At 42.9% G+C, this 27,961-nt stretch overlaps 1 protein-coding gene across 1 annotated transcript in view; it reads left to right on the forward strand.

Moving 5' to 3' along the window:
• The window catches only part of cntn5 (contactin 5), a 68,741-nt gene extending 41,995 nt beyond the window's left edge, over window positions 1–26,746 (forward strand). Inside the window, exons 9-23 of the mRNA XM_079166791.1 lie at window positions 1,195–1,331; window positions 1,491–1,620; window positions 5,407–5,551; window positions 9,799–9,926; window positions 10,334–10,521; window positions 11,959–12,079; window positions 14,018–14,176; window positions 16,481–16,630; window positions 17,523–17,593; window positions 22,951–23,185; window positions 23,282–23,391; window positions 23,492–23,678; window positions 23,850–23,962; window positions 25,388–25,556; window positions 26,020–26,746. Of these exons, the coding sequence (XP_079022917.1) occupies window positions 1,195–1,331; window positions 1,491–1,620; window positions 5,407–5,551; window positions 9,799–9,926; window positions 10,334–10,521; window positions 11,959–12,079; window positions 14,018–14,176; window positions 16,481–16,630; window positions 17,523–17,593; window positions 22,951–23,185; window positions 23,282–23,391; window positions 23,492–23,678; window positions 23,850–23,962; window positions 25,388–25,556; window positions 26,020–26,123 (2,147 nt within the window). The 3' untranslated portion in view covers window positions 26,124–26,746. The remainder of the gene's footprint in view (window positions 1–1,194; window positions 1,332–1,490; window positions 1,621–5,406; window positions 5,552–9,798; window positions 9,927–10,333; window positions 10,522–11,958; window positions 12,080–14,017; window positions 14,177–16,480; window positions 16,631–17,522; window positions 17,594–22,950; window positions 23,186–23,281; window positions 23,392–23,491; window positions 23,679–23,849; window positions 23,963–25,387; window positions 25,557–26,019) is intronic.
• The last annotated feature ends 1,215 nt before the right edge of the window (window positions 26,747–27,961 follow it).

The raw sequence follows: 27,961 nt of genomic DNA on the forward strand, positions 1-27,961 counted from the left end.
GTGGAAGGAGAAAAATAAAAATGTTCACGAACATGACACAAAGAGCATAAATGCGATCCACAGGTGAGAACAATGCAACACCCCATCAGTGACGATCTCCCCTGCATTGTCTGTTAATATTCCAAAGAAATCATTTAATCCAATTTATTGAATGGTTTGCTGCTCAATGAGGGTTTGTCTGGATGGTGGTGCTTGTTGGTCTTGACTAGAGGTGTGCTGGTAAACAGGTTACTGTATATTCGTAATCCTGGTCTCAGGAACAAATCTTGGATGTTTCGGCAGCACATTCTCACTCTCAACTTGTCAAAAAGATGCTTGGTTCTCTCGCTGTAACTGCCCCACTAGAGTCAGTTTTGGACGTGTCCGGGACAGCATGTCAGTATCTGCTGGTAATATGCAGTGTGTCTTTTTAAAATAAACCTCAGGAAACGTACAAGCATACAACCTCTTTTAAAAATAAACTTTCAACGTAGGCTTTCTTAGTTTTGTGGTTTACTTAGGCAACACAAGTACTTGGTTAGGTTTAGACAACACAAGTACTTGGTTAGGTTTAGACAACACAAGTACTTGGTTAGGTTTAGACAACACAAGTACTTGGTTAGGTTTAGACAATACAAGTACTTGGTTAGGTCTGACCTATCCAACCTCAACTCTCACCTGCACCACGTGGACTTGCACGCTCTTTATACTACGTCAGTTGCTCCTAGTGTCTAATAAGTACAGGGATCGGTTTACATTGGAGTTAGTTGACCAAGCACTGACCAAGCGTCTGTACTTGAAACAGGTTGGTTTAGTACTGTACACCATTATAAACCTTCCCCCTCCTTTATTTAATTTAGTCTGCTCGTGAGCCTGTTCATTTTCCTTCAGTATTTTAGAGTTGAAGAGCAGAAGAGAGGATCCGAAAATTATATATTGTGTGATTTATGAATTAATTCTGTTAAGTGCAGTGCAAAAGTACACAAGCAATCAAAGTCAGCGTGTCTAGGGTGGATTCAAGGTTTTTTTTTGTTAAAAACAAAAAATTATTAAAAGTGGGATACAAAAAAGCATTACAACATCCACTTTCTTAACTACAACCTCTTGCATTGTGTGTTGGCTGCGTATTTGTGCATGCCCGTTTCTTCTCCTCTACGTACAGGTGCGGTTCAAGGATATATTACTTATTCTAGATTCTTGTTTTCTATCTTCCAGCCCTCCCTCAGTGGGTCAGGATGATTAATGACACCCAGATGGATAGTGGAGAAAAGCTCCAGTGGGAGTGCAAGGCCATGGGGAGGCCCCGGCCCACCTATCACTGGCTTCTTAATGGTCTGCCCTTGACATCCCAGGTACCTGCCATACTACACCGTGCCCTCTCCTTTTGTTGATTGTACCATTAAACATCTGAATTACCCTTACGAAACTACACGTCCACTATATATTCTTAATGATGTACAGTGTATCTATATTTAGATAGGTTATCCGTTGATGCATTCTTCTTGTTACAGGGCCGAGTTGAAATAATGAACGGAGAGCTGACTATTCACAGAGTGCAGCAGGCGGACTCAGGAATGTACCAGTGTGTCGCAGGAAATAAGTACGGGGCCATCTACTCTAACGCCGAACTCAAGATTTTAGGTAATTATACATGTGGTTTATAATTTAGATGAGACAAAACATGGCAGTAAAAGAAAGGTTTGTGTCATTTTCATGAGGCAGGCTTTACTTTCGGGCAAACTCATTTCTTGATTCTCTGCAAACGTCGGAATCGCAGACTGAGTATTGGCATCTGAATAAGGTGCTGGATGATAGGTAAGGGAGATTGAAATGCAAGTGGGGAACACAGAACTGTGAGATGTGCTGATTGCCAATCAATGGTCCCTGATTTAACCTAGGCAGTGGACGGCATGAATAAAAGAAGGACCCTTATGGTTATATTCAATGAGGTGTCTGCCTGCATCAAGTTGAGGAGGGTCTGGAACAGTTCTTTGTTATATCAGAGGAGAACAAAAAGCAATGACTTGTAGGTATAGATTCATACTAATGGAGAGCAAACACTAAAAGAGAGACATCAATGGTTTCTTTGATGGAGTTTAATGACTCCATTAGGGTCTTATCCCCGCTCTATATACCCTTCGTCATCAAAGCACAGCCTACATCACAATCTTCATTACACAGAAAGAAACCAAACCTTTCGGGCTTGACTTCCATCAGGTATTTGTTAGTCAGTGTTTTCTATTGTAGTTTAATAATCAATTGTAATGTCAAATAAGTACATTTATTCAAGTTTTGTACTTAAGTACAGATTCGAGGTACTACATCAATCCGACAGTTTAAAAAATATATGAAAATGTACACGTACAGCTGAAAGGATTAGTCTACTGACCCTTCACTACGCCCCGCCCCCCTCTGCTCCTCCGCCAAGCTGTCAGAGCTACCATGGAGCCCACACTGTCACTAACTGCACTCCCTGCATATATGTTATCAAATCATTGTAAAAAAACTAAAGTAATTTCCCAGAGAATTAGACAGAAGGGTCTACAATATGCGATTGAATGATATATCCAGGATGTCAAACTGATACAGCAGTGAAAACTGTTTCTAAAGATAAAGACAGAAGCTAAAGCTACAGATCACAGTGTGAAAGTGAACCACCACATCACCTGGTGATCGACACTCAAGACGATCAAATTAAAATAACAACACTGTTTATTAAAATGGCAAAGCAGAATGTGTACACATTCAGTATACCTTCAGTAGCTAGCGTAGCATAGAAGTGCTAACGCTAGTTCATGAATACTCTGCTAAAGTTAGCTCTACAGCTTTTAACATGTAGTAGTATCGTTTTAGAAACATGTATCTCCTTCCGAACTCAATAGGTAAAGAGTATCACTACTACTCAACGTTTAAGCATCACTAGCTCCAAGTCCACAAAAACAGCCTGAAATGGAGTCCATGGAGCGGAGCCGGAAAGGTGCTGGAGGTCGGCTGATGCTACGCTAGGTTTGGCCAGTCTGTTTTCGAGAGGCAGGATTTAGTGAAGGGTCAATTCATTGAATTAATTTTAAAGCAAAAATAATCTTCTGGTTCAAGCTTTACATATATTACAATTTACTGCTTTTCTTTTTAATTATTTTAATGTATTAATGTAAAGATATTATACAAATATGATATTATTTGTCAGAAGGGGGGGGGGGGGGCATTTGTCTGCTGTACTTTTACTTTTAATACATTTATTTACACTTATATATATATAAAAGTCATTTTGAATGCAGGACTTTTTGCATATTTTTTCAGTGTAGTACTTCCTCCATTATTTATTATAATAACTCACATTGTAAAATATTTTCATTTTCTAAAATGAATATTTGTCTCCCTTTTTGTAAATAGCAAAACAGGAGTCACATGTACTTGAGAATTTAGGGACACTAAAAGCAAAGGAAACTGTGCTCTTCAGACTAACACACAAGGCTTCAGGCTGGGTGCACAATAGTCATACTGAATGTCTGTCCACTGTTCTGTGTTGATGCACTATTCTCTCCTTGTCATCTTCTATACTGGGACACATCTGGTGACACCCATCCCCAGAGGGACACTTTGATTCACCCTCCGTGTGGCATGCCCTTTTTTGAGGGGGAATGTGTGGCATTTTGAAAATCGTATTGGAAATGTTCAAAGCTTTTTGTGGAAGACCCATGGAATGTTTTGTCCCTACGCCCCATCAGTTTAAAACCTGTGAAAAACGACCACTTTTTTTAGTTAATTTGACTGCACCGTGTTGCCTCTAAGAGTGAGAAAGTCTAGTATTTAATACGCTTTTCGTGAGCTGATGAGGAAGTTTCTTTGCCTTCCTTAGAGTCACAGTCACAATGATGATGTTTGGAAGCTGGTGATGAATGCTTTCATAAGTACACCCCCCAGGCATGTCTTCCCAGTGACCTGTGCTCTGTGGAGATGTCCACAAGCAAACACTATCAGGACAGATTACATGGCTAATAACAGCCTGCAGATGAGCGATCACTTGAGGCTGCACGGGTGCAGCGGCTGCCCTCGCCCTTGTGATCTTGTCCCAGATCTGGCTCTTCTGGGAGGGTGGCGGGTGAAGCAATAAGGGTACGGCTGCCACCAGGCTGCAGGCCTGCTCTTATTTTGATTAAAACAAATACACACAGCAACTGCTCTGTTTTCCGCTGCTTTCCGTGTCTAGAGGGACCTCTGCCACTCAGGCAACTACTCAGCCTCAAAGACACAAGTGTTGCAGGGACAGGGGTCAGCCGAAAGCTACAGATGGGATTGAATTGTCATTGTGTATAATGTCACCTATGAAGCATCATTCGGGATTAGAATAATCACAGCTGACAAAGCCTTGCAGCCTGTAGATGGCCTTGATGTGCAACACAGCCGTACACCAGTAGCACGTCTGCTTTGGGCCCTGAAGCCTTATTTAGACCATTAGTGCCTAATTCATTCTCTGGAGCGAGCCATGATTGTTAAAGAAACACATTTGTTATTCACTCAGGCAGCCTGGTTAAATATGGGTTAATACTGTTTTCATAAAAGCAGTGCGAATCTTCCGAGCGTGTCATCATTAACATGACAATTATTAAGTAATTAGACTGAACAACACAATGTGTATTTATAGAACCGTTGTGGATGCTGAATTAGCACATAATTAAGACAAAGTATGGGGCGCTATGCGGTACATAAAAGCATGTTTATGTAGAAGCGTGCTTTGTTGTACTTCACGTGGAAAATCGAGTTATTACTTTTAAACAATTTAGCATTTCGATCAAGCATTTTGAGTCATGATGTCAGTCTAAGCCCTCCAGCATTTTTCAAATAATGACTTTGAAATGTCACAGTTGAAGACGTGTTACGTGTATTACGTTTGTAAATGCATTAACCACACAATTAATGAAAAGCCACTTTAAAAAGGGTTGTTTTACCGCTAGGGGGCAAAAAGACAAAATCACACAAACGGAAGCTCGTCGAGTCATGTTCGGATCCCATTAGTGTCCTTTTCCCTTGAGCAGGTAGCGTACCATTAGCTTCTGGTAGACACTGCTGAAAACAGGTTTTCAGACAAGGCAGCATTGTTCATTTGTGTGACGAGAAAAAAAATGAAACCTCTTCACAATGAGCCCTGTTATCAGGAGTCATTTGATTCAGCGTTTGTTCTGAAGATAGATCAATATTTGTACATACATTGCAAATAAAATGCTCATAATGTCTTTTAACGTGATCTCAACTGATTTTAAAGACATTTTACATGCTCGTTTCAACAAGAGTAGAACTTTAGAAATAAGAAATCACATCTGGTATGAATATGTCAGAATATTAGTGTGTTTACTATGATATGACTGCATCATTGTCTCTCTCTCACTTTTTTCCAACGTTAAAATGCCGTGCGTCTGTCTTGCACAGCGTCGCCTCCTGTCTTTGTCCACAATCCCGTACGGGTCATTGCCACGCTTGGAAAAGACGTTTTGCTGGAGTGCAAACCCAGAGCATCGCCCAAACCACGGATCACATGGAAGAGAGGAGACCGAAGGATACAGCAAAGCAGAAGGTACAGCAACTCTCTAGATGCATCCTGTTTCACTCCCAAATAGACGTTGGGATTTATTTATTGATGCTTTTTATATATTATTTGACTGGGACAATGCACAGCTTCTTAGCTGTACCAGAGTAAGCTTTTAGCTAAGTTACATCCGTAGTCCCTGGGCAGGAAAGAATACCAGTTGGTATGCTTTGTTATATGACATAATGAAAAATAGAAAGGGAATCCTCCATTAACCGCAGCTTTCCAGAGCCCCAAAGCTGACAGGGATTCAAGGTTTCTGCACAAGGACACTTGAGTAGCGCAGGTGTTTGCACCTGGGTCCACAGGCAGAGCACACTTTTCAGCACCACATGGTAATATAGACACATACTGAGTTCATAGCAACACACTGCTATTATGATCTTTTTTTTTTGTATTGAAAACTACAGAAACAAATATAGATTAGAAATTGTCCAGATGGAAATTGTGATTTAATATCTCATAATTTAATATCTGACACGCTTCATCACATTGGTACCATAAAGCTTTCCTGGTCATTGATTTGCAACATTGTCTGCACTGGCCTAATGTATCCAGAGATATGAAAAGAGATAGATAGATCCCTCAGTAGAAATGGTGCTGTATAGTCTTTGTAATTGCACAGTATATCGTCATATCGCCCACTGCTACTAAAAAGTGATTGAAATGTGTGAAACTCAGACAAAATCATTTCGTACCGTGAAAAATCCCAAAAGTAATGATCCGCCCTGAGCTCTTTACTGTGCATCCGCAAAACAGTTGTTATATATGTTGGGGGGGCGTGTTTCAGTGCCTGGAGTGTCACTAGTTCAGACGTTTAGGAAGGATTCATGTCTGCTTCTATCATTGGGATGGATCGTAACCATTTTCTTTGCAGCCGGTGGAAGATTTGCTGGAGCTCTGTGTTATAAATAGGATCCGATTCTTTGGTTTTGTTTTTTTCCTCCGCACACTTAAGAAGAACAGAATATTATGAGAGAAAGTTAATTGCCCTGTAAAATATGCATGAAGTTATGAAAAGTTTGTCTCCCTCAATATCTTCATATTGCTTTTTAATCGCGGGTTTTTCATGGCCGAACTTCAAGTGTTGCCATTCCGACGCAGGCCCTTCAGGAAGCCTCGTTGTAACACACCACATTTTCATTACTGTAAATGAAATGAAGTGTCACTACTAGAATAAAACAGCTTTAGGTACTGGCAACGCTCTGGAGGCCCGTCCTCAACCCCGCCTCCTTCACAGGGATGCTGACAATTTAGACCGGCACAATTGCATTTGGAATTCACATGCAGTTTGATGCATCATCTTTTATGAGAAACATCCCTCCGTTGCACCTGGAGGGGGGGGGGGGGGGGGCTGAGGAGGCGAAGCTCCATCAATCAAACTGAGCGACGCCGCTGAAATTATCAGCCACCGCTGAGCATCCCGAGTTTGGAGCGAGAGAACGGGACCTTTTGTTTATCAGCCGAGACACAGCTGTCTGTTCAACAGCCTCGCAGCAAGGGCAGCCAGTTGATAATAAGATCCTCGGTGTGCTGCTCCTTCAGAACAGCCTCGAACAGGTGAATGGAAACAGGAGTTCTCAGGAATTGGTTTTAACGCGCCCCTTTTCAGAGGTCGGCGTACATGTTTCGGAAGAAAAAAAATGGTCCTCTGAGCTAATTTTGGATGTCTATTTCTCTATAAAAGAGCTGGCTCCAGTAGAACTGATGGATGGGGAGAAGTTAGAAAGTGTGTTGCCCTAAAATGGTGATTAATGACCCTGGCTTGTCTGGATCTGATAAAGCCTTTGAGGTATTTGTCAAACCCTCACAAATCTATTTTTTTATATGTGTGTGCGTGTGCGTGTGCGTGTGCGTGTGCGTGTGCGTGTGTGTGTGTGTGATGTTGGCGCACACCGCGGGGGGAGATTCATACCTGTCCGAAAAACCTTGATATTGTTTTTATCTGACTTCAGATAAAGCCATGTCTTAAAGAGGACAGAACCCAATATTGGAGAAAGCAGTTTATTTTCTCTTCGCAGTAATTTATCATTGACTAACACTACTAGTGCTGGCGTTGTCATATGGACAGTGTGTGGTCCATTCTCTTTATAATCTCAAAGAATTCCATCATTCAGTAACTTTTCTTCCCCTTAAGCTGCTTTTATAGAACACAAGCGTGTTTGATGCAACTTAACGTCACTACTGTGTGGTGAGTTAACGATCTGGGTAACGCGGTGTTTAAGGGGTCACTGCTCGACCGGAGACCAACCTTGTGAAAGGGTGATTCCTATCTAAACAGGAGCGGCGTGTTTGCCGGTCTTGGCCAGGGTGACTCCTGGCAAGGATTTTCTGCCATCAACCTATAGCAAAGCAAAGAGTTAAAGGATGGAGAGACGTTCTATTCTTAGGAGAGCAGGGGAGGAATCGAAGCAGCTTCACGTTTATCTGGCATTGACAGCTGTGCTGACTTAATGAAGGTTTGTAATTAACATGGATTTCCGCTAATGTTCAGGGCTTTTGTCTCTTAAACAGAAAGTATTAATCCCATTAGTTTGAAAGTATGTGGCAGACTCAGTTGAAGCCCACAGACTCTTTGTCTAAGAGTCAGACTGTGCCTACAGTAAAAAGAAGACTATTTCTGATTTCATATGTATATAAGTATTCTGTAGCAGTGGCTTCACCTCAGAAAACCCCTTTTATAATTACAAAAATACACATTTTCAAATGCCACGTTGGTTTGCCGTGATCTTCTAAATGTTTTCTTTAAATTTCCTAAGGTTGAATCGATTTGCATATTCCCACCTTGTCCTCTCTGCCTCGCCGTCCTTGTCAGTTGTGAATTTCCACCCTAATTTGAAAAAATGTCTCCCGGCTGCAGATTGCCTCTGAATTGTCTTACGTGTGGCAAGATTTTGTCACGCCCTCGTGAATTTCAATCACTTTGCCCCGTGATGAAAGAGCTTAGTGTTGCAAATATAAATGCAAACAACACAAATAAGATCAGAAGACGACAATACCTCACACACACACACACACACACACACCCATCAGCTTCATTTTGGACGTTTCTAATAAAACAATAACTTTGTAAACATTCATCCCCGCCTCTGTGAGGAAATGCTGGAATCAAATGTGATGTAAATATTTGGATTTTTGGAATGAAACGGGGATTGCACGAGACACTAAGGGGATATTCTTTCATATGATTCCTGCTCTGCAGCCATCTGCTCACACATGTTGATACATGCTATACTATCTGATGTTAAGCTCTTAATTCTCCAGCTGTTGTTCACAACTCCGAGCGACATGTTGATCCTGTATTGCTAGTGTCCTTCAGCTGGATAAGGAGCTACTTATGAATGCAGGCGTGGCGTTGTTGTTTTTTTTTCCTCCCCTCTCTATTACATTTGTGTTTCCCAGGAGGACAGCTCGGTGATATGCACGCCTCGGTTTGACAGCTTTTTTCTTTAGATTCATTGAACGCTGCAATATTTAGGGTTCGTCAGGTGGATCCATCAGCGTTTTATTTAGATTTAATGATGCAGAGGAACAAAAACAATCCATTTTATTTCATGTTGTGTAGCGTTCTCTAAACAAATGATGTCCCGATATGTCCTTTAATGAATTTTAAATTATACGGGAATTACTCAGATGGCGGCCTATTGTGCTCTTTCGGCGGCACAGGATCAGATATGGTGCATCGTTGTACCCAAATTGAAAGTCAGAGGAATACTGTGGTTCTTTGTGCTTATCATCTATACATGTAAATGTGTCCCCATTACCTTAATCTGTATCTTTAATAACATCTGTTTGTTTTTTTATCCTGTTCGAGATCGGGCTACTTAGTGGTATCTGCAAATCACATTCATTAACACATTTTAATTCGTGATTGATCTCTACGGAAAAGGGTTTATTTTGCTGAAGGTTGCGCAACAAATACAAACCCTGTTCTTGACTCCACATCCCTCGGTCCTCCGAGCTTTGTCGTAACACAAACAACGCACCGTCAGCCGCTTTTTTTGTCCTTCAATTCAGTGATAATAATTTGCTCGCTGAAAACACAGTTTTATTTTAAGTTTTTCCACTGGAATATCTGAGCAGTTCGTTTTATCTCATCCCATGTGAACGCTGCTATTCTTGTAACCCGACGCAAGTGCAAACACGCGGCCTCATGCTCGAAAACTTGCCGAGCAACTGTTCACGAGTGTATTTGTTTCTCGTACCAGTATTGATTTTTGTGTCCTGTCTCACAGGATTATGTTGTTACGGAACAATACTCTGAGAATTGTCAACTCCAGCCGAGCAGATGAGGGGAACTATGTGTGCCGGGCAGAGAATCAGCTGGGCTCGGCAGAGATGACGGCCGTTCTGTGGGTAAAAGGTAAGTGATGCCCCGGGGGCCTTTTATTTTCTGCCAAATTAGCACAAGTCTGCCACCAGTAAACAGTCCCCAATGTCATTTTTTCCCCCCCTACCTTTGCTCGGGTGCCAGGAAATGTATTGTGCTTGCTCAACCATGAACCAAGGGCTCTCACTTTCAACAATCATATTACAAGGACACAGCGTAAAGGCCTTGTTCTCATAGATGCACTGTACACAGTCTAGATCAGAGCCCAGCAGGGTATTTATCCAAACAAAGGTGAGTGTGTGGGGTTTGTTTTTTTTTGCCAAAGTTAGGGTCCGGGGTTCTCGTGATTGCTCCGGCAGTGATGTCAAATTGGAATGCAGCGGCTTGACGCTAGCTTTTGGTTAGCCTGAGGTGACAGTGTAGCAGCTTTGTGCTTCCAGAGGCCATGCGTGTGGAGCTCAGCCCGAGCAGAGTGGAAGTGACCGTGGGGGAGAGCGTGGTGCTGAGCTGCAAGGCCGCACATGACACGTCGCTGGATGTGGCCTTCCAGTGGTTCTTCAACCAGAAGCCCATCAACTTCCAACAGGACGGCGGCCACTTTGAATACATCCAAACAGTAAGAGCCAGAGTAAGAGCAGAAGACGAAGAATAAAATCGTCATATTGGTTATGGTTATCTATTTCTCTTTCTATCAGCCTGTCTGTCTGTCATCCATAGTAGCTTTACCTGTCTGTCTGTCTGTCTGTCTGTCTGTCTGTATACATGTTTACCTGCTAAGTGTAAGACAGGTGGTTGTTGGTCCAAATTATTTTGTTGTTCCCATTTGAACTTTTTTGTGTAATGATGTTAATTACCTATCGCTCTTGTTATCTGTGCAAAAAGAATATGTTCCTTCATCATTAAAGAGCTGCATTGAATCATGTACATCACATTCTAGTCCGTTGTTTTGGATTGCACCTGAGGATTTGCATCTTTATGTGAAAATGAAAACACAAACAGAGACTGACCCTTACCATAGGGATTTTTGAATAAGCAATAATCATGAATAATGACATAAGAAAATTATACAAACATGTAAACTTCAATATGTTCAATATTTCTGTTAATGTACATTATTGCTTTGTCATCTTCCTTATCAAATGATGGCTTTGTGAAAACATGGGTGCACATTCACCATCCGCCCCTCCTGTTTCTGTTGGTTTGTCTGTCGGTTTGATTCTCGTCACCTAGAACAGGTCGAGGGAGACACGGTTAAGGATCCTCTGAGGGAGATGTCGTATAAATTCTCCCAGCGAAAAACAAAAGCTACGCAAACAAAGAGGCTCTTAACCTTTGCCTTCCCTAAAACATCACGGTTACATTGTTAACCTTGTCATTTTGACCTTCCCCCGAGAGAAAAAACTCTTACTACACGGCAACATTTTTATGCTAAATGTCTCTTGTACACACAAACAATTACGTGTTAAACTAAGCTGAACGTCCTTTTCAGAAGCACCCTTTCAAAACAGAAGAAGTCAATGTCAAGTAAGTTTCATCAAGCTTGATTTGGTTAATTTACTTTAATTTACCCTCTTCATAATACAGAAATAAAATCATTAGTAACCAAACCACGAAGTAAAGTTGAAAACAAATGTGCGTGAGAGTAGGGAGTCCTCTTTATGTCACTATTCCTTTATCAACAGTCACATCTGCCCTGATGTGTCCTCTGCTACTACCCATGCTCGGGAGGGAAAGTATTTGCAGTGACAATCCGTTACGGGCACAACAGATTCCTGGCTGGTGCATGGTTTGTAATTTTAATCAGGTTTCGTGCTAAACAGCTGCCTGTGGACCTTGAATTATTCCCAGACTTGCCTCCGGCGTTTCTCATTTCAACCGAGAGAGGAAATACGGGTAGCTGAAGAATGTAGCAGCAAGCAAGCACCTGAATTAAACAGGAATCTCTCAAGCCACATGAGCCTCTACAAGATGTAAAGGAATCACACTCTTCGTGTCAAGTGCATTTAGGCCTGCCGAATACCTAACTTTCTTCTTTTTTTTTTATCCTTTTCATTCCCAATTGCAGCAGTCTTCAACGGTGGATCTGATGATTAGGAGCATTTTGTTGAAGCATGCTGGGAGGTACGGGTGCCGGGCCCAGACCAGTGCCGACGCTGTGTTCGCGGAGGCCGAACTCCTTGTTCGAGGTGAGCTTGTCATCGCTGTCAGTGCTCCAGTACGCTGTGACGTCTCTCCTGCACTCTTTAGTGGAGGCAGTGACTCACTTTCCCCCTGTGAACTGAGCCACTACCTCGAAACAAAATGTCTTTCTCAGAGAGAATTATTCTTGGCATGTTTAGTTCAGTAGAAACGGTCACGATGAACGGGCACTACTGCGAAATAATGTTTTATGTGAATCTTGGAAATTGGCTTGTATTTAATCAGACATTAAAAAATGCACTACTGGTGGAGACAGCTGACCCTTTACTAAGTCCCGCCCTCTAACGCAGGCTGGCCAATCATCAGGGTCCGACAAACATATGGCTGTGTTCCAAAGACTCTCATGCAATCGTTTCAGATTTTGTTCATGTTCAGGCTGGTTTTGCCGATTCGGTTTCTACAATAAAACCTGTGGGGCAAACATTAGCGGAGTACGTTAGTAGCACACCATTAATAACTAGCGTTAGCACTTTTATGCTATGCTAGCTACTGAATCAGCAACTGATTGCAACAGTGAAGTAAAGACATCCGGCTTTACAGGAACAGTGTTGTTCCTTATTTAATTATTGTCCTAAATAGACCCTTTTGTCTGCTTCTCTCTGAAATCCGCCAAGATTTCTTCAGTGAGTGCGGTTAGTGACAGTGTGGGCTCCACAGCAGCTCTGACAGCTCGACGGAGTAGCAGCGCAGGGCGAGGCTTAGTGAAGGAGTGACTATTTCCACATTATTGCCCTTGACTAATTATTTTATGGCCACCGTGAGTTTGGCTGGACAGACGGTCTGTCTGCATGGACAGGTTTAATATGTGCTGTGAAACAGATTGGCTGAAATGTCTCGTGATCAGACTCTGTGGCTGTTTCTGCTTGTTGCTGATAAAGTAATCTTAACGATTATTGTCCACGCAGCTCCTGGCCATGTTTTAAAGCTGTTGCTTCTCATATCGTTTCATTTGAGGATGACATAAAAGGACATTTTGTTTTGTTTAATGATTGAATACAGAAGGGTTCTGTGATCATTCATATTAATATTGTGGAGTTCATGATTTCAAGTTTTGTTTGTTTCTTTTACATTAGATTTTCCTGAAAGACTTAATTAATCATTAATCTATTATTAATCATTTTAATGTAATTTCTTCAAATAATTTAATATATCTTCATCACAAAATTGATATATACTGTGTCATTAACTTCCACCATGTACCCCATCTCTAGTACGGGATTTAATGATTGCCATTTTTTACCTGTACAGTAAGCTCTGAGGGGAGGACATATGCCATGTGTTGGGCACACTATAAAGAGTGTGCTGTACCAACAGTGACACAATATGCATCTTAATGTCCCAAAATGCAAATGCACCTTTCAGTGCCACCTTCTAATGGGCACTTTTTGGGGACACAGTACGTTGGTTTTCATTGAGCGCACCAGCTGCCAGCTTTTCATTTACAGCTGTTCCCCCTAGAGTCCTTTGACGTTTGCTGCTCCTGCAGATTACATTTACTTCTGAAGGCTGAGGTAAACATATGTTCAGCTGTATAGAACACAGGAAGGGTCTACCACACAGCCATGCCCAGAGCTGGTAAACTGCCCCCGAAAAAAGAGAATGTTTTGATATCCCTGAGTCAGCAGGAGATGCTCGGCAGCAGATCTGTGTCAGCCTGGTTCAGTTTAGTACGTCTGCTGTTTGTTTGTGCAACGATTACAACAGAGAATTGATGTTGTCACTGTATGCACACAGCTGCACATCGTCCTTAATGCGTGCATGGTAGCATCCATTAGTGTATCTAATGGCATCAATGCACAGTGACTAAGACATCACAATATGGGCCATCTTACAACAGCAACAGAGATGGGTTTTTCTCTGAAGCAGTGGTGGTTCAGCCATTACAACCTGTAATTTAATCTGTGTCCTAACTCTGTTTCCACCAGGTCCTCCGGGACCCCCTGGAGTGGTGATAGTGGAGGAGATCACGGACACCACGGCCACCCTGTCCTGGACTCGTGGCCTGGACAACCACAGCCCCATCAGCACCTATAATTTACAGGCCCGCAGCCCTTTTTCATTAGGCTGGCAAACTGTCAAAACAGGTAATCAATAAGGAGCAAACTGCAGCCTCTAGATCTGTGAGGTTAATGTGGGGCCGTATACAAAGGCCTTAATCCTGCCTAAAGTCAAGTACGGAGATGGTGAATCAGCCCAACAAGAGCACGGTTACTGTTATCAAGAGATATAACTACACGTTCTTGTGGAAAGGTACCTTTATATATTAACACAATCAGACTTTTAAATCCAGAAATGAGTCAGCAATTTTGCACTTCAGGTTCTCTCGTCTCAAAGTCAATGTTTTTATTTTTTGGAACAGGGTTTTTTATGTGTGAAATAAGGTCTGTGGTTAACACAAAGCGTAAGAGACTTAAATTTTAGTTTTATAATATAAAATATGTCAGTAAATAACCTCGGTGTGGATTGTTGAAGCTGTGACGTGTTGCTAACAAGTAGCTGAATGAGACTACAAAACGCCATCTTGTCAAACTCTAGTCTGCCTTTCGCTAAGTGATGATGATGTGAAGTCATGTGACCGTGCTGTGGTTTGTTTACCGCCAAACGTTAGCTTTTCACTTCTTTCCGATTGTGTCAATAAGTGGCGCTCATTTGAAGATTATCTTGCTGAACAACACATGTAAGTGTCATAAACTTGTGTTTGCCGCAGAGCTTTTCAACAACAATATAAATCCAACAGAGTTTCCATTTTTCCTCAGATGCCTGTTTAAGAAGTTGAAATGCAGCTCTCTTCCAAGCTGTCGTTTTATGTTTGAACTTGGCTGTTGTTCAGAGGAGCTTTGCAAAAAGCAATTTGGGCCCACATCAAATGTCATTGCTTTGAATTTGCTTCAGTGTCAAATCAGCGGTTAGTGGGAAATTAACCTTTTGGGCTTGAATTAGAAGACCTATCCATGTTCATTTAGCATCAACGCACTGCCACTGCCTAAAAAACTGATTAGCTGCTTTTTTTCTTCCTGTACCTTGACAAGAAAAACCATCAATTACTATCACTTAGCATTTAAAGGATGAAGGCTCGCTAAACATTGTGTGTAATCCATCTTAATAGGCTGCGTGATAATAATAGCAGAGTTTAAGGTGCCATAATGATTCATCCCCACAGATACATAAATCACATTTTGTATACACTCCTCTCACATCATGTCTGTTCAACCACATTTAATTCGATAAAGCACAATTAGGACTCTGTGATGTATCGTCAGTGCTGAACTTGAAAGTGGGGGGTGACCGGGGCTTTTAAGCTCCCACTCCTTGCAAACAGAGTTATCAGCTCGTGTTTGAAGAGCGGCAGAGCGGTCTCATCCGTGAGCTGTCTCCCGACGATAAGAGCGCGAGCTCCTCGGCCTCCCCGAAAGTTGCCTTTGTTAGCACAGCGAGACCTCTGGTTCGCCTGTGACACGGATACGCTCTCGGTCTGCGTCGTGTTTGTTGTTGCGGGATCAATATTGACGAAGCTTGATTGTGGCAGCGCTGAAGAAGCTAGATTAGGCGTGTTACCTGCTTGTAATTTCTTTTCAAAAACAAATTCATAAATCTCGACGTTTTGTTTTTTCCTCACTCTCGGGATGCGATTTGTAATTACATCGCTCTCTAAGTCCTCTGTAGATACTCTGAGAACTGATTTAAATCCGCTTCCCTCTATGTAATGACACTTCCTGGTGTACTCTAAAGCCGCCAGTGAGCCCTCGTTCAGACGTCGTCATGTGTCTCAAGTAAATTGTGTATCGTCACCACCAGGTGAAGCAATATGCCAAGTCTCAGAGAACCTGGAGGGAACTGAGACTATTGTGTGGTTGTGTTGCTTTTCTGGCTCTGTACTGGAGCACACACCGGATTTAAAATACAACAAGGGCTTTGGGGTAAAGTGTCGACTCGCTGCTTTTACACACAAATGTGATTGTAGCAATTACCCCCGGTTTTGGGGAACAGAAAGTAATTGGGCATGTTGACGTGGTCTTTAAGTCATCACACAAAGTCATCACATTTAATGGTATATAATCCTCTGTAGTTAAAGACTGCCTGTAGGCCCAAAGCCCACAGACATCAGCAGAGTGAGGCTCTGCCAGCCTTCTTCCCATTGCCTGTGTTGATGCTCAGTTGGTTGATTGAGGTCAGGTAACAGCACAGAGCTTTCGAATGTAAAACATCATTGTCCTGCTACACTCTTCACGCAGCATGGATCTCTCAAACACCCTTAAAGCTTTGTGTTTGCACTCAAGGCAGCGTGTCTCACGCCCTTTAAATACTGTGAACAAAAGTATGTGTGTGTGTGTGTGTGTGTTCCTCGTCCTCGATTTAAATAAATACACAAGCAACCCTCCTGTCTGCAGACCCAGAGCCAGTGACGGGGGACATGGAGTCAGCCATGGCTGTGGAGCTCAACCCCTGGGTGGAATACGAGTTCAGGGTGGTGGCCAGCAATGCGATCGGGACCGGGGACCCGAGTGCACCGTCCAGAGGCGTTCGGACGAAAGAAGCAGGTAAACCCGCCAAGCCGTCAATATGCACTACATTCTAGTCACATTTTAAGTCCAGAAACGTATAGAACATACTGAGTGCTGATGATTTATTGTGGCTGCAGAGCCTACAGTACCCCCCACATGCCACCTCATGACCACGCTAGATTCCCATTGTTAAATATACTCCATTTTAATTGGGCAAAAGGGATGACAATTAAGCTGCTTACATGAATTTCAACAAGCCTGGTGTTTCCGCTGAAGCAGCCCTGTCCTTTAATGCCCAGAGGCAAAGGCACAGCAGAATACACTACTTATGGTGAGCAGCAATTGACTGAGACGGTCTGCATCAGGCGTGCCGCTTCACTAACTGCTCGTTCCCGTCTATAAAACGTAATAATTACAAAGGTCAGTGGTCATTTAGAAGTGGCATATTTAATCTATGCTATCGCTTCAGCGTAATTAACAGACTAATTACTGCATCCGCACACGGTTGCGGTAATTCATCCTTAAAGTTATAATCCGCGATTCAAAGATGGGGGAAGAAAAGAGTAGAAAAATTCAAATGGCGGCACAGAAACCCTACTCGCACTCTCGATTTGATTGACAGGTATTTGAATGCAGGCGCGAACATCAAACGATAGCTTGAGTTTTTAATGTTTTTCTAATGCTGTAAAAGGTTTGTTTACTTCAGCGATGTTTTTAAAAACATCATTAAAACAGTGTCTAGTTGTATTCATGATCTGTATCACAAACTGCATCACTATGACAAACTTAGCAATTAATATTGTGAGTGAGCGTTAACCACATCTTTTTTTCCTTTTTATTTTCATCTTTTCTTTCTGTCAAAAACATGTTGAAGTGTGTTCGCAGTGTGCGTTCAGTGATGCATTGTTAACCTTTCTGCTTCACACAGTCCCGTCAGTGGCACCATCGAACGTTAGCGGAGGGAACGGCCGCAGGCACGAACTGGTCATCTCGTGGGAGGTAGGGTCCTCTGCCAAACTGCTTCTGCAGCACAAACGTGATGACATGTGTGCAACAAAAAAAAGAAACCCCGCAAATGTCACAGCGGGCCTGCTGTTCCAGTTCAGCAAACTCCGATGCTTGTCGAATACACAGGAGTTAATGGAAGCTTTTATTTTAGTCTACTGTCACTTAAAAATAAACTTTGCAGCTTCCTGTTGTTTGGAGGAATGTCAACAGCATGACATTCAAACTGTGTGGTGTTTTTAAAACTCCTCAGTGAGGAGATGATATGAGTATCTAGGATAGGAGTATTTAAGCTCCTTGAAATTCAAGATGCTTGCTTCTCTCGCTTTATAAAGAATGATGATTCAGAAAGTGCCACAGGTCATGCATTAATTACACCAGAATGATAATTATTAGGAAGAGTTCACAAAGGTTTCAAGCAGAATTTGAAGGCTGAATGTGAAACTTTACCGTTCAGTAATCTAATAGAAATGCAAAAAAAAAATCAATGTCTCCCCCAGTCAATAGATTAGATCAACATTTTGAGCGCTAAAGACGCTTGCTTATAATAAACCTGTCTTGAATGTCAATATGTTGCGTTATGTGGTAATGCGATCTGAAGATGTTCTCAGGGGAGACGCTCAGGGATCAGCAGCTCATAACTAACACACTGGCAATGACTTTATGTCAGAAAATATACTCGTGTTTTAGTTCTTTTTTTATTTCTGGTGCGTAAATATGGGACAAAGTTTGAAATTATTATTTCATGGAAAAAGGCATAAGTCACATACATCATTCGAAGGACTACTTAGGCCCCCTTTACTTCAATTCATCAAGACTTTTCTCTTGTTTTTTGATTCTCCGTGCGTCGTAGAGGCATGAGAGAAAAAACGATGTTTTCCTCATGAATTCAAGGTAACACAGGCTGAGTAATTGATATACAAAATGGTCATTTTATGTGTGAAGTATTCCTTTAACCTTAAGCTGTGTGGTTCACAGTCCCTGTTATCTGCAACAAATACAGTCAGCCACCTTTTAAAGCAGGTTTACAGTAATCTTCAGTATCACAATGATACTAGGCGTGCTGACGTTGAGCTATAAACAGAACATAATACAGATTTTCCAGTTGACTTTATGAAATGAACATGTTGATCCTGTAAGCCAATGTTTTTCAACCTTTCCTAAGTGCGACTCTGAGAAAGAGCAGCGCCTGCGGTGCTGAAAACCCCGCGCATAAAAGCACAGGAGTGATTTAGGGATTTATACATGATTAAATGTGGGAAGAAACCCAAGTGGTGTAAATATTCATCATTTAACTTGAGAAAGTATAACTCAAGAGAAAAAATAAAAGTGATAGTAAATGTGTACGTTAAGTGAATTTATCATCACCGAGCCGCCGCTACAAGAACATTTCTCAAGCTGCAGGTTGAGGATCGGGGTTATTAATATATTTATGAAAGAGTGAAAACAAGCCCGCTGAAACAAGGGTCCCTTTAAACATCGGTGCTGAAACTGCTCCGCCAATGTTCCCTTCAGGATCAAACTGTCACTAAGTAATAAATCCTGCATGTGAATGTGACTTCATAATCATGTAGAGGTTGTTACTGCATGTGCCATTCATTAAAGACCTTCACTTTCTGTTGCCTGGGAATACTCGTCAGACATTATTAAGGGGGATAAAGCACGGTTGATGGACGACGCAAGTCCTCGTGGCTCCAAAGCTGGAAGGAAACGGTTTAATGACTTGAAGATATACAGATGATTGCATCAGTTTACAGTCGGTTGCTTTCACTTGAGGTGAGCTATGACGAGTAGATGCAGTTTCCCCTCTGTGTGTGCTGGGGACCGCCGTCTCCACGCAGTCCTATTCCCTCATACCATCAAAGTGGGACCTAATTAAAACATAGAGGAAAGTTTCAGACCCTCAAGTGAGAGGATGATGAGAGGAGTCTGGAGATGTTCTTAAAGGTAGGAGGACAAGGCGTATTGAGGGATTTGCTGGAGCATTTAAGTTGAGCACAGGAGGTTGGCAATCTATTCTATAGAAATGTCATTGAATTAAAATTGCATTTTCTTTTGGCTGACAAGTTGTTTACATACTTTTTCCAAATAGATATTGATCGTGTTCTTTTTCTCATTTATAGTTGACCTAATTATGTCATCTCTGAAGTCAGTCTTTTTTTCTTACCTGCATAAAAGAAACGCGTACAACGTATACTATACGGAATTGCTCACAGGATGCTCTGAACTCTGAATACGGCGAGAGACTTTATATCCAGTGCTATAACACCAGGGGGCCCATGGTGAGCGCCCATCATTAGGACAGGAAAGGGAGGATCCGGTAGACCCAGCTGTTCCACTATTCTACATGATTATCTGTCACTCGCTTCCACACATTCGAGGGTTTGAGCACTTTGAACCTGGAAGAAAAGGCGTCAACTGTTCCAACGAGGGACGAACCAGACGGGAAAGTGCTTTAGTCCACTCGGGCAGGATGCTTCTCCTCAAGATCAGAGGCTGAAGTGGTTATTGTAAAGAGAAAACACTTTTATGAGATAAAGATGTAACTGTCCCAAGGGAAATAAAGGCCTGGCAGCAGCAAAGAATACAATGCAAGCACCAGAGCCTGTTAAAAAACAAATCCCACAAAAACAATATGTTGATCATTGAAGACAAACCTCAGATTGACTTGAAATAATCACTAAATATGGATGTTTTTAGAGACGTATTTCGAACAGAGCTTGAAGAGCTTGTGTCCAAGAGAGATCGTCATGACAGTACCCAACCCCAGGATCACAGCCCATCAGATTTTAAACAGCGTCCCTCTTTATTCTGTTGTGATATTTGTTTAACCAGGGTCTCAGAGTTTGAGGGCACAACTTGGTCATGGCGGCGGAATTTGCTGACAAAGCTCAAAGAAGGCCAGCGTATTACACAGAGCCGCATAAGCCGGCCCCGGTGATTAAGACGCCGTGAATTTTAAATTTGCGTCCCACCAGAGCGGCACAATGATGACTAACCTTGAATCTCGGGAGTCGATCCCAATAAATCCGAGGGACGTTTGTGAATATCTGTTTGTAATATAAACCTTGACGAGGGATAGTGCAAAAAATAACGTAATAACTCTCGGCGCCAAGTAAAGAGGATATCAGCGGGCAGCTTGGCTCTCGGCCAGCTCCGGGGCGCCGCGTGTGCAGAATTACTATGAGCAATGGCGAGAATTTGCAATTGAGATCAGTCGAAGGATATATTAACAGGGGAACGGTGAACAGATGTGGAGGCAACTGACAGTTATTCTTGTAGTTATTAAGTATGGGAGCCCCACTGCCACTGGGAAGATAACCTTCACATGAGGAGAAGTGCCCCTCCGTGGCACATTATGGGGGATGATGTCCATTCCAGATGGGATGGTGTTTGGCGGTAGAGCATTTCCTGTTTATAAATGAGAATTATGCTATATAAAGAGTGTCATTAGAGTAGCTTGTATAACACAATGACGACCTCCTTAACAATAAATGCAGGACCCGGTGTTGCCAGAAAAACCAGGAGATACTTTTAAGTCCCATAAAACCATGATTGGTTAGATGGACAAGTTTAACAACGAGTCCTTTCAAGCCATGATTCAATTTGAGTATAATTATAAAAAGCGATAGTTTCTTTCTTAAGGAGCATCTTGATGAGACTCAAGGAAATCCATTGCTGCAGCTTTTCAGTTTCTGTAACCACCATGATTGGAGCAATTTGCTTTCTTTCAACAAGGCCCTCACACCGCGCGAGCATCATCAAGTCTGCTCGTCTGTTTTTATTCAGGTCAGATCCAATCACTTCTCAAGTACAGAGTGTACAATATTGCAAAAGATTATAGTACTTTTTAAACGATGCTGTTTTTGCTCTCTGCTCCATGTGGGTCTGGAACAATTGGTCAGTCATCAATAAGTCCGTCAGACTCGCCGGACAATGCCGAGACGCTCCACTGCGATGCGGCGTCCTCCTTTCGGGCACTTGCCATTTCAGGTCGTTCGAGCTCTGCCCTATTTCTTCCCCGTTCTGCTAAATACTCTTGGAAATAAATCAGGACCTCGTCGGTGATCAATGCCGATGGATATTAAAGGAGACGGAGCAGGAATGTTGGCCCTTTTTTATTTTGGCAGCCGAGGCACGCGAGTGCGCGACAGTTCTGCCTCTCCAATCATCTGTGGCGAGTTGTCAGAGCCTGGACGGCCATGGTGGGCAGGGTTATTAAGCAGGATGAATGACTAAACAGTCTCTGCAGCTTCATTCAGCCGTCTCATTAGAGTCGACGGTGGGAGACTGTTTTTTTTTTTCCTTCTTCTTTTTCCTCTCAGGGAGCCATTGGGAGGACCATTAGTGATGCCCCCACAGTCATCGTGACCGAGCCCGGCAGGCCCAGCAATTACATCCACAAGACTTACCTCGGTTCAATCAGCCCTCTCACACCGCGTCCACACTCACCCGCGACTATCTCAATTCCCTCCAAGTGTCTCTAGACTTAACTAGCTAATTTGTTGATGCTGTTTTTTTTTCTTCAAAGACCTATAGTCCTTGGCATGTCTTTAAAAGCCTTGCCAACTCTGATAATAACTTTGATGGAAGCTAATTCATTTCCACTGATCATCCCCGTAATTAGGCAGTCACGGTTGATTGAATGAAATGTGAACTACAACTCCATCCACCACCAATCCCTCTGTGGACTAAATGGCTAATTTGGGGGATGCCTTCAGGGTACAATGTTACTTTGAAGCCTATGCAAATCAACACATTACAGCTCGCTGAGTTTTTGTTGCCAAAAAAACAGGTGTTCAGGTGTTTGTCATTTATTAAATTTAGATTTTAAAACCCTGCAGCCCGTATTTTAATTAAACCCGAGCTCTCTTAATGAATTGGCATTTGATTTGATTAAGCGCCGAGCAGCTGTGGAAGACAGCCCCCCAGTCTCGCCACTTCAGCAAAACCACAGCTTAGCATTGAAGCCAGCACACAAAAACCTGTGTCCCAGAAAAAGAAATCCCCCCGTCAGACATGGAAAGATAAATGCGCCACATAATGGGGACAACTGAGCCAGATATGATTTGTTTCCATTACTCAAGACTGACTGCGTCTTTATTAACACTGGCAGACAACGGCAACAGTCAAGCGGTAGGAAATTAAAAGCTGGTTATACGGGACTACCAGAGGAAAAAGGCATGTTTTGTTTAATGAGAGCCCACTTGCACAGAAGAGGCTATTTAAATGAGAAAGTAATGCACCCTCAGTCACAGAGCTGTACGGTGCCGGTGCCGCTACAGTGAGACAGGTTGTGCACTTCATCTCTGTGATGATCAGTTCCTGTCTTTCCACTCTCTATTTCTCAGCCGGTATCCGAGGAGTTCCAAAATGGCGAGGGCTTTGGGTACATCGTCGCGTTTCGCGCCAACGGAACCAGAGGCTGGAAGGAGAAGATGGTGACGTCAGCGGACTCCACGACGTACAAGTACCGAGACGAGACCTTCCCTCCCCTCACCCCGTTTGAGGTGAAGGTCGGAGTGTACAACAACAAGGGAGACGGGCCGTTCAGCAAAGTTGTCATCATCCACTCCGCGGAGGGCGGTGGGTTCATCTTTGTGGCTGCATTGATTTTCAAAGCACAGAGGAAAAAGCTTTTCAGCAGCTTTATGGTTGTCACCATTTCACCTTGCTCCGCAGAGCCGAGGGAAGCGCCGTCCGATGTCAAAGCTTACAGCATCTCTTCATCGGAAATTAGGGTCACTTGGAAACCGCCCAATCCTGGCCCGGGGAGACCAAGAGGATATGAGGTGCTTGTAAATTGTGTGCTCTGTAGGAGGGGGGGGGGGGGGACATTTCCATGCAGTATCTGACGTTTTTGGGTTGTTTTCATTAATTTCGTGTTAACAGGTCAGCTACTGGAAAGACATGGAGCAGGAGGAGTCGGGGAATAAACAAAGAACTGTGAAAAACGAAACGTCCACGGTCCTGACAGGACTAGAGGGCAACAGTCTGTATCTCATCACTGTAAAAGGCTTCAACAGCATCGGCCAGGGTCCTGCCACTGCAGCTGTCACAGCCAACACCAGGAAAGCCCGTGAGTACAGCACTGACACTAATCATGTAGCACTATATCTAGAATAGAGGCTACCTGTGCAGCGCACTCTAAATTCCTCTGTAAAAAGGGTAGTAATTGACCTAGTTGGTTGAAACTCTTGCTTAAAAGTCTGTTTGAATTTGCACCCAGAGCGCTGCGTTCTCTTCTCAGCTCCTGCTCAGCCTCCAACTAACCTCATGTGGATTCAAGAGGGCAACAACGTGTCTTTAAACTGGGACCCGGTGGGGGCAAAGGACAACGAATCGGATGTCATCGGGTACATGGTAATGATCATTCTTCAAAGTCACGTTTCTTCAACTGCATAAAATGAAGACAACATTTAAACATTATGCAAATACTATAGATTTGCTAATTGGGAGGAGCAGCTCGTTCCAGTTGTTCCAGTGTTCTCCTGGATATTTTAACAACGCTATAGTTTTATGTTATGGCTTTGAGTTTCTATTATTTCAACCTTGTTTCTGAGAAAGCATGCTTTTACTGCCAATTTGGTAGAACAACATTGACCCAACATCCGAAGAGTGAGTCAATTCAAACTGCTGAATATATTATAAGGCTAATCTGAAGTGTAAACTGTAGGTTCAGCTCGCCGTTATCAGCATGCGCAACAAAATGATTCTCAGTGGTTGGACTTTTTTATGGTGATCATAGTGGACTCTTCTATTCTCACCGTTGCATGCACACAGTCTTGACTTTTTGTGTTTAAAGAACCAAATGTTTTCTAACAAAGTTGCTCATCTTTTATACTGTTGATTAAAATAGGAGAGTTTCATGTCCACCCGAGCCTGGATAGTGCTGCCACTGCAGCTCATCATTGTCTCTGTAGAAAATAAAGGACTTTCACTTCTGGATTCCTGGACACCTGAAACATTTTTGCTGCTCTGTTACTCTTAAAGGGCAGTTATAATGAGTTTTTTAATACCTCTATGAGTACAAAGTGTATATGCCATGTAAACCCAATAGCTTCCCACTGCAGAGCTCCAGGCTTAGGCACCTCCATCACCAGCACCCTTGGTGAAAATTACATCCTTTTATCGCGCTTCTTTATCAATATACGTTTATATGCCACTATATTGCGCATGCATGTATTGTTTTATTGCGCTTATCATTACTAAAGTAGCGTACTTAGCATACATCTAATATATCGTATCACATCCATGCTACACAACCTCTACCAATAACACACAAAGGTAAACAACACAATAATATGTCAATATAACTATAAACATTTATAAAGTTAGGTAACGTAACGTTAAGCAGCAAATAACTTGTACTAACATCATTAAATTGCTAACGTTAGCCTGCTATGCTAACGTTGCTAGCAAGCTAACTTTAACATTACCACAGCAGCAACGGGCAAAGAAATTGTTAATTAATGCAATAATTTTAGCTAATTTCACGTTAGTTTGCTAACGACATTAGCATAGTTAGCAAACGCCTAAGGTTGGTAGGCCACGTTACCTAACTTTAAAAGTAGCAGTTCTCTCATAATACTACGGTTGTGTTGTTTACCTTATGTTGTTGGTGGAGGTCGTGTGGCTTTTTTCAAACTAATGAACGTGTGCTATCGTATCCTGATGATCATCTCTGACGTACTCATTTCCAGCGACAGGAAAGGGTTCGACGACGGAACTGTGCAGCTAGACTCTCCTCTGTAAAACCTAAAGTGTCTTTGTGCCCATGTCCTGCAGGTGTTACTCAAACAGGAGGGCAGAGGCCACAACCAGGTGACCAGAACCATTAACCCTTCCACCATGCTCTCACTGCCAGAGGGAGGCACCTATATCATCGAGGTGCGTGCCCTCAGCGAAGGGGGAGAGGGAGCGGTGAGCTCCCAAGTCCGAGTGGTCACCTCCTCCGGTAAGCTAGTTAGTTACCTACCTCCTTCTCAGCCACTCGCTCCCTTACACGACCTCTGAAAGCCAATCGCTATGCACAGGCTGTTTTCTCTTATGTTCTGCCCTTAATTGAGTCATCGCAGATGTTGTGCGAGCCAAGTTTTCTTTGGCTAACACTGTTTTAATTACCTCGCCCACACAAACTTTCCTTCTCTTCCACAGCCAATTAACTTCTAAGCAACCGGATGGACAGAAAGCTTGCAGTCCTGTGTGTGACATTAGGCAGCGGATTGCTGTTTTTCTCCCATGTTTTCGTTTCCCTTCACCGTCCATTTCTCTTTTTTTCACCATTTCTTCCCATTTCCTTGAGACGGATTCATTCGAAAGATCAATGGAGTTATTTAGCATTAAACATTAATTGCAGTTTCTGTTTTGCGTCGTCGTTTTCGCCCGTATTGACTCCCCCCCCCTCCTCCTTCTCTTAGGTGTGCGAGCAAAAAGCAACCAGCGCTCAGTGCACTGCACGCCACGGGGCCTGACATGGACAGCAATGCTGCTGGTTCTTCTGGTGCCTTCAGCTTCCTGGTGAGGCCACAGTGCCGTCCTCATCTCCGCGGAGGGAGCCACCAGTCTTCAGCTCCCTTATTCCCTCTGACTGCCTGCTTGCTTTGGCGTTAGCCAGTCCTGAAGGGCCCGAGGCCTGCCAAAGGGGGGGGGGGGGGGTTGAGTCTGCCGGTTCCCCAGAGTTCCATCCATTTCAGTTCCTTGTTTATTTTGAGGCCCTGGGTGTTTGATTTGCACAGCTCTTTCCGACATCACAATAGTGCTGTACTGTAGTGTACATTGCGTGGAAAGCTTTGTTTAACCGTTTACTTTGACATCAAGTGTTCCTCTCATTGACTGGCGTCTAACCACTTCCAGACGGCTCCTGCAGCTCCGTGGCTCCACAGAGCATGAACAATTCCTCGAAAAGCTGCCGCGGTAGTAATACAGGGATCAGCCGGCCTGTTTCTTTTCATTACTTATCTGCGTCAATTTACCCCCTGGCTGCCTAACAAGCAATGCAGCAGAAGTTCAGTAGAGATAAGTGCATTGTTTTCTTATTCACACATTGAGGAAAACGTTTTTTATGGAACCAAGAATCTTTCCAGACTTGCATTTTGTACATTGTGTTACCTTTAGAGCAAAAAAAAACAAACAAAAAAAAAACAGTGGTGTGTGTCAGCTATGTCAAACTCTCTGTTTCTTGGTAGTGATTAAGCAACGCTTGGTGATACAGTTTGTTGACTGTTGGATGTATGGAGATAGGAAACAGGTTCTTAACTTCAGTGCCCGGACACATCGATAGACAAAGACAACTCTGTACGGACTCTTGGTATCAGTACAAATAAATGTGATGTATATTTTTTAAACGGTTGTTGTTTGTCTTACTTTTAGAAAGGTGATATTTCTAACGACACACTCGGGCTATTACTTTATCATTATTTTGTCTCTACAGTTTTTCCCAAATCTTTTAGACTGCTTACTTTGTCTGACCATCAGTCCAGGATCCAAAGATCTCCAGTGAAATACAACAAAGAAAAGCCCCAAACTCCCACATTTGAGAAGATGGAGACTTGACAGTGTTTGGTGTTTTTTTGCTCGATTAATGGAGAGTAAAGAATTGTTGATCCACTAAATGACAATCATCCCTCCAGTACAAATTTCCCCGTGACAGTCTTGTTCTATATTTCATCTGTAAATGTTCATCAGACAGTTCTGCGCTTTTAAAAAAGCCTTTCCCCGAGTGTTACGTAAAGTTTGGGTTGATTGAATTCCACATACGTGGCATTAGAGGCCAGGAAACTTTCTGCGATAACGGAACCACTGCATAGTCAAATAGGGCAGCATCTAGAGTATCTCCTCTCTTGCCTTGTCTGCAGTTAAAGCTTATCTCTCACTGGGCAGAAATCCAAATGAATTGGCCTCAAGTGTAATTAATGTTAGAATGGAGATCTCTAGTCCTAACGCCGGCTTGCTTGAGTAGACCTTTTCACTTGCTCCGCCTCCAGCTCCCCTGGACTCTCCGTCACAGGGACGGGAGTAACCCGGCTCACCTGCTCGGGTTCAGACGAGGGCACTACTAGCTCAACCACAAGAGATAGGACCACACGGCGAGACAGAGGACAAGCACCGCTCCGAGCGGTGTCCGTCACGTGGATACTCCTCCTGTTTTGGTTACATTCAGAGGATGGGGGGGGGGGGGGGGGGGGTTCTTTCCGACTTCTACATCGTTTCCGTCGGTAGTGCACAGCATTAAGCTGTTTAATATGGATGGAGGAGGTTTTGCGGTGCTTTTAGCCCGTTCAATGACGTCGGCTCAAACACATACCTCCACACTAGTGCTAATGCACCGACCTTTAATTATTCATGCAGCACCTGTCTGTG

Source organism: Pholis gunnellus (assembly GCF_910591455.1).
Source record: "Pholis gunnellus genome assembly, chromosome: 9".
Lineage (NCBI taxonomy): Eukaryota > Metazoa > Chordata > Actinopteri > Perciformes > Pholidae > Pholis > Pholis gunnellus.